Here is a 7,146-nt window from a genome sequence, read left to right as displayed (position 1 = left end):
CAATAAGCTTTTGGCGTCTTTTTTTTCGTCGGCTCGTCATTTGCAGCAAAATAAGTTCCTCGTCACGCCTTCCCAGAAGCCCTTCAAACGACACCGTTCATTACAAACTACCCGGTGGTCCGGCTTGCATTTCTCAACCTTGAGGGGTTGTCGGGGATTGTAATTGCCTTGAAGACAGCAATTACCAGGGGAGAGTTTACCCGACCTTTGCTTTTTACCCACCCGGTCCCACAGCACAATGGAACCTCGACGTCAATCAGAGGCCTGCAGGATACCAGAAACTTCAAACTCCTCTCGTGATTCTCCTTTTTTTTCATACTCAACGTCTTAGCACTATAATGGTTACTTATGCCAGTACGGAGGCGCTCGGAGTAAAACGTCAACACGCATTCACACCGATAAATTTTCAGCGGGACGATGGCACGTGAAATCAATCTGCCATGGAAGCTATACCATGACATTTAATTCCTGATGTTGTCTCGTCGACATACGGGGCATAGGGTGACCCGCGATCACGACATTTGACGGTAAACCAGTTAATCGATCATGGCCCAGTTTTATTTCTGGGACAAACGTTCTGGCGCGTGATGGGACCAATTTTTCTGCCACATCACTATTCGGTACCGGAAGATGCGTGTAATTTAGATGCGACGCGGATAGCGGTTCCCGCTATTGCTCTGCATTTCTTTAAAAAAAAAACTGTTCATAGGTATAACATGACTCGACGTCTAAGAGACATGGATAAACGCGCGAATTTTCATTTTGAACATCGCCGTCGGAGTATCACCAGGCAGATCACGATCCGATGGTGCAGACTTCGGGAGATGAAGGAGGAGCGCCGATCAAGTAGAGGACGAATATGATCACCACGACCGCCGCAACGCCTGTCAGCATTTCGGTGTTGCTGAAACAAGAGTTGACGGTAATCGTCGTCGCTTCGGGGGTGAATCACAAATCATTGCCAACCTCTTCGGCTTCAGGACGAGGGTGCAGAGGCCGTCGAAGAGTTGCCGGTCGACCCAGAACGCGGTTTCCGCGAGGTAGATGCCGAGGAGGATCAGGTAGAAGCACATCATGCGATTGACCACCTGAGCTTTCTCCGAGTAGCTTCCATCTGCGGATATCGAAAGGGAATTAAAAGTGAGCCAAGGCCTGTACGTCAGGCGTTTCTTGGAATGCGTCACCTGTCGTCATCCACAGGTGCTTGAGGTATTTTATCGCAGCTCCAAATTCGGCGCATCCAACCTCGTACTGCCTCTTTATCATTCCTATTCCGGTCTGCGCTATTTCACCGACTGAACCGAACTCCGAAGTCATGTCTAGAAATTTATAAACCTGTCAACCGTTCCTCAGACCTTTATTTGCTCCCCGTAACGCACTCACCCTCCTTCTCTGCGCTTCCAGGACCTTCGTACCAGCCGAGCGCCCGAGGCTCTTTCCTGAAAATTCTTCGCAATCAGTTGCCGCGTCGGTCAAACATGACGTGGACCACTCACCGGGTTGGATTCGGGTTTAAGTTACCCCCCGGGATCTGAAATCCCTGGATTCTGTCCCTCCAGTCTCTCCCGCTGAACCTGCGAGGTCCCTGATTCGTTGATCTAGCCGCGGGTTTGTTCCTCGTCAAATTTATCGGCACCTGGAGCTGACCGTTGGGGAACTGCGTCGGATCGACGGAGCTGCACTTCTGCGGACAGCACCTGGGCAACGGGGTTGTTAACGCTGTGATTTTGTGGGGAAGCACAACTCCATAGAAAGGGATAACGCACGAGGGACAGTTCCGGCTAGGAGTCTTGTAGTACGATGTCATTGCACGATATCATAACTGGACAGACATTTATCATCAATTCCACTTCAGTGGCGTACATGATGCGCATCGGTGTGAGAGACAATGGGAATAAAAAATCGTATCTTAATTTTTGTAATTCTTTTTCCGCACACACTTTTTTCTTCCTATTATGCACTCATAAACATTGTAACCGCACAGCTGCTGTCAGCAGCGGGCATTAACCGAAGCGAAGTGAAGTAAGGCGAATTTGAAAATTAAAATTCAACAGAGCTGATCGGGTATCGAACGACAAAACTATTATGAAATCCTCCTCTTCATCTTTTTCTACGATGATGAATTCCCCCTTGTCTTTTTTCCTCTCCTCCTTCTTTTTTGCCATTCGAGTTCACGGTAGCACGCCAACCACAAAGTGCTGGAGCGTGAGACGACCGCTGACAAAAGCGAAGTGCGAACAGTGAACAGACTCTTGTCCATCGGTTCTGCGACCTGAGCCATCGTCCGTCAAATAGCCAGCCTACGTAAACCGACTGTGTGACCCTGGCCATCCCCGGCGTTCGATCAGATCAATGAACAATCCCTCGTAAGATGACCTCGCCGCCTCGGTGGCATCGCCGCTGTTTGTTTCCTTCGTGTAAAACGAACCACGACACTCGAAAACTACTCATATCCGGTTCATCCGCACTGCCACGCACCGTTTTTATGGGAAGAAAATTACCCTCGAGAATTTTTATTACGTGGTCTGAGTAAGGCTTTTTGTTTCCGATCGTTTTGTCATTGATCGAATTCTGATATTTGGAATCCCGACAGACTTGTTGGAGGTAGAAAATTGTCGTAATATTGAGGAATGAACGCCGGGAAGAATCATCGATTATACTGCCTTTCAACTTTACGGGATAAGAAGTGTGATCTCAAAGCCTATTCACGGTGGTTTTTGCTATTTCCTCGGAAACGGATGTGGCGAGGGTTCACCCGGGATCAAGACCGACCGCAAATGGCACCTGCACCACCTTCCGTTCATTTTCATCGGTGAAGAGTCAACAGCCCGAGGCTTGAAGCCTGCGCGATCCATGATCCGAGAATGTTTGCGAGGTATCTTAGCCTTGAGCGTAAAGCGGCGAAAACAATGTAAAAGAAATATTGGAAAAAATGTAGCAACGAGAGGACAGCGTACCGTCATCTTCCTCGTTCGTCTGATTTATAATTGTTACCTTTTGTTTTTACTAAGATCCCGAAGGGCTCACAGACGCAGATATCGCATTTTGTTGAACAAAGAATGGTCTTGAGACTGTAGGCCGACGACCAGATCCGTAGGTATATACTTTACATTTTATTGCTGGGTACGATTTACACGAATCGCGGGAATGAGCCAGGTTACATCCTTTGGACGGGCCATTTCCCGAGGAAATTGATAATTTATTCGAGTTTCGCAATACGACCTTAAACCGAGCAATTTCCAAAGCTGACAATCGACCTTCACCGTTCTCTGAATATTCATCAATTGCACGCAAGCATCGTTCGCACGTTCAAGAGTCTCGAGGCTAAGGTTTCCTCACTGCGGTCAGTCCGAGAGGGTAAGTAAAGTGTTGAAAATTTAAGGGTGAATTATTTTTAAAAATTGGCAAGTTAATTAGGGGCCATTCAAGTATTAACTAACGCAACAACAGGGATATGCCGTTCAGAGAAACGTTATCAAATGTTACCCTGTAGTATTAGACATTCCAGGCAAGCGTTAGCTAACACAGGAAATTCAAAGTGCGTGATCAAGGCCAATATGCGCCGCATGCTTGGGAATAATAACAAATCTTCTTTAAAAGGATGTGTTAATAATGCATGACTTGCTCAATAACAGTATGTTAGCAAATATAATGTTCATTGCATGCATTTAAGAAGAAAGACCATATTTAATGTATTTGATACCGAATCAACATTGAATTCGTGTTTTACTGAACATTTCAATGAGTATCAATGATTAATAATAATTAATATTCAGTAAAATGGGGACAAATTGATCAGGATGTGATTATAAATGGCATTTCTGCCATTCCCAGGTAATGAATCGATTCTCCAATAAACTATTGATAAACCGCTAGCTAACGTTAAAAAATAATAGTGGGCAAAACAAGCAAACGTGACCAATCGTTGACACTAGGGGTGGGATGCAAAAATTTTGAAAAAAATGCGTTAGTCAATACTGAAATGGCCCCTTAGTGTCGAGAGAAGAGAAGAAAACAAATTCCAATTCCTGAAAAGTACACCGAAGGCTAATTAATTGAAATGTTCATATAACGAGGCACTCGAGGTTGGCAATAATTGTCGGATTGAGATTAAGAGACGTGGATTATAACGACGGTGAGCAAATAGACCCCGGTGTAGGTACACGTACGCATAAGCGGTTGTGAACCAGGAAGCACGGGAACTGGGTCAGTCGTAAGAAAGGTAAATTGGTAACTCATTACGCATTACTTGGAGAGGTAAGGAACAACACAGAGCAGTTAACAATACCCAGGCAAAATACGAGTCAAAGTTAAGGTAACGCCGCAGCAGCGGTGTAACGATATACATATGTATAAGGTACGTGTTAAAAAGGCGTCCGTGGGTCTCCTCGAATAACGCAAAGCGTCGGCCTAGCGGAGCAGCCACTTCGTTTGTTTTTCTACGACAATTAGAATCATAGAAGTAAGTCTGTCACCACCGAGCGAGAATACTCGCGTTTTGCAACTGCATATACACAACCGACGGTCCTATGTATGCGGCAATTTAACATAACTGTAGACCACGTGTTTACAACTGCCTGGCGAACCGACCGGAGATAACGCTACATCCCAACGCGTGTTACGCGTTTTACAATAGTCATACTAAAACTTTGATATGTCGGCATTCTTTCGTTATCTTCTCGTTTCCATCGCACGTTTTTTTTTTCTTTCATCACAAAAAATCCTGATATGTCCCCCGTTTTTCTTACACTTTTCAGCAAAATCTGCTCTTTTTTTTCTCTCCGTGCGTTTGCGTTTTATTCTTCTTCGTTCTGTATTCTTTCCCCAGCTCAGATTCGGAATTTAACAAGTTTTTGGAGTTTTTTTCAAGACATTTTACTCGCCCGATTACTACCCGATATCAGTGCACAGTGGTGAAAATTTCTAAACGGTTTTCTGCGTATCACACCGTGAATCGCGTTCGGTAAATGTCGCATTAACGGTATCAAGTGGGCATAATCGAGTGTCTCGATTATAATCCTGGGTCCGAATGATGGGGGGTCGTTAATTCTCCCCTGAGTAACTGCGGATACGAATATTACCGAGACAGATGTATCATATCGGTCGTTAACTAGCGATCCCCGTTTTTTTCTTCATCTATTATCGGTGTGTTACATTACCTAACCTAACGTACTTTGGTCAAAGAGCCGTCCCGTTTCATTTACACAGAAATAAATCCGCTAAGCGTCAGTTATTACTATAGTTACGAGATTATGATCGCGCGGCTTGATCATGCCGAAAGGGTAGAAAGGAGGACAAATGCGAAAAGTAATTAAACGAATATTATTAATACCAAGAGAAGCGAAGATCCGCCGCTTAGCTCGATTTTATACCGTATCAACGCTTCGCGGTCAGCCTTGTGTGCATTTATTGAATGAGAGCACTTGTGGCCAGTTTAACGTGTAACGGAATTACAGCTTGGTTCAAATGCAAATTACAATTTGAACAGTTTTACAGGAGAATTGACACCCAGACGCAGAATTGGCGAATCGAAGAAGCTGATGCAGTTCCGGGTTCGCGATTCCCAGGGAACAAAGAACCGATCGCGTTACTCAGGCTGCCGTGGATGTAACGCTACGTTTATATATGTTATAACAGGGAAGGAACGGCACGATGATGATGATCAAGATGAACCAGAGGAAGAGAGCCGGGTACGGAGGTGCAAAATCGTCTCACAAGAACGCGATTAACCTCGGTGTAATAAATTGCACCTGATATTATTTCCGATCGTTTAACCCACGATTCACGAGCCTCGTATTAATCAACCTCTGTCTCACTCTTGGCACTTCGTTAATGATCGCCAAGTTGATGCATAGGCTGGAATCGAGGCCGAAACACTGACAGCAGAGAAGGACGGTATTAACCCTAATTCGGCGCGGGGTTAGAGTTCCGAATTTGAAACGTTCCGCAAGCGTCTAATTCCGAATTATTTGGTGGCGAAACTTGGAGTGAAGAAATCAAAATTTTACGAAACAACAAAGTTTCGGTTGATCCGAAAGCCAACGGCTGAAAGTTTCGAAAGGCAAAATGTTGAAAATTCAAGTTACGATAAGTAAAGTTCCGATGGAGCAGAATTCTGAAAAATAAAGTTTCGATAGAGTGGCTATTCAAGTTGGGTGAATTTCACCCCAAGCATTCTTCAAACTCCTCGTAGAGTCCCTTACTGTTAATCGTGGAAATGGGCTTCGCGTCGCCATTCTCCATGCGAAATACAGGCCTTCGTTCGATATTATTGGCACCTTTTTTTTAACTTTGCCGACGTTTCATAACACTTAAACAATCAATTTTGGTTAAGAAAACTGAGAGAACTTTTTCTGCGATCCTCAAACAATACTTGGATATTTTTTTAAATAATTTTACAACTCATTTTTTAAGCAAAATATCACTTTTGAGGTAAATTTCACCCAGTGGTGACCGTTACGCGATTCTACTGAGGTGAAACTGATCACGGTTAAGTCGATGAAAACGAAGCGACGAATTAATGAATGAATGAATGTATGCAATGATAATGCTTACTACGCAGTTACGCTTCTTTCCTCTCCACTCGACTCTAACAGGGTTCAGCAATTCTCACATACGTGCCTAGTATTACCTAATCTCGCGGTATTACCTAGACCCGTTGAATTGAATAGCGAGAAAAAGTACGACATAACGTATTTTAACTGTTTGAAAATCTCACACCGGCTGGTTATTTATTCCGGTTGAAATTTCTCGCGCTGATTCCTCGCCGAGGCTGCTCAGATCCTCCTGGCTACTGTTGGTGGTGGTGCTAGTGGTAGTGGTAGTGGTAGTGGTAGTGTTAGTGCTGGTGCTGCTGCTGCAAGTGCTTCAACTCGTAACTCGAGATTATGACGTACGATACAGGCATACAACAGTTTGTTCTCAAATGGCTTGTTACACAAGTAAAATTCACTTGTCCGTGTAACAATTATATCTCTCTTAACGCGCTGAGGCAGTTTCTTTGTTCTATTTCCCCGCATAGGAGGAAAAATTTCATATCGATAAGCCGAGGACCTTTTTAAATTTTGAGTAACGGTGGGGCATAAAAATCACGGTAGTGCGAATAACAGAACCGTGGAAAGAAAACAGGAGAGAGGGGAAAAAAAC

At 44.4% G+C, this 7,146-nt stretch overlaps 1 protein-coding gene across 1 annotated transcript; it reads right to left on the bottom strand.

Annotated features, from left to right (window-relative positions):
• Positions 1-628: 628 nt before the first annotated feature.
• Positions 629-3,079, bottom strand: LOC124177810. Its single transcript, XM_046560641.1, has 6 exons — positions 2,995-3,079; positions 1,497-2,885; positions 1,384-1,439; positions 1,185-1,319; positions 967-1,114; positions 629-904 (listed from the first exon to the last, which is right to left on the bottom strand). Exons 2-6 carry the CDS (start codon positions 1,805-1,807, stop codon positions 796-798), a joined length of 759 nt encoding a protein of 252 aa, XP_046416597.1. The 5' UTR covers positions 1,808-2,885; positions 2,995-3,079; the 3' UTR covers positions 629-795.
• Positions 3,080-7,146: the final 4,067 nt, after the last annotated feature.

Source organism: Neodiprion fabricii, chromosome 3 (assembly GCF_021155785.1).
Source record: "Neodiprion fabricii isolate iyNeoFabr1 chromosome 3, iyNeoFabr1.1, whole genome shotgun sequence".
Classification (NCBI taxonomy): domain Eukaryota; kingdom Metazoa; phylum Arthropoda; class Insecta; order Hymenoptera; family Diprionidae; genus Neodiprion; species Neodiprion fabricii.
This window is presented reverse-complemented; position numbering and strand designations above follow the sequence as displayed.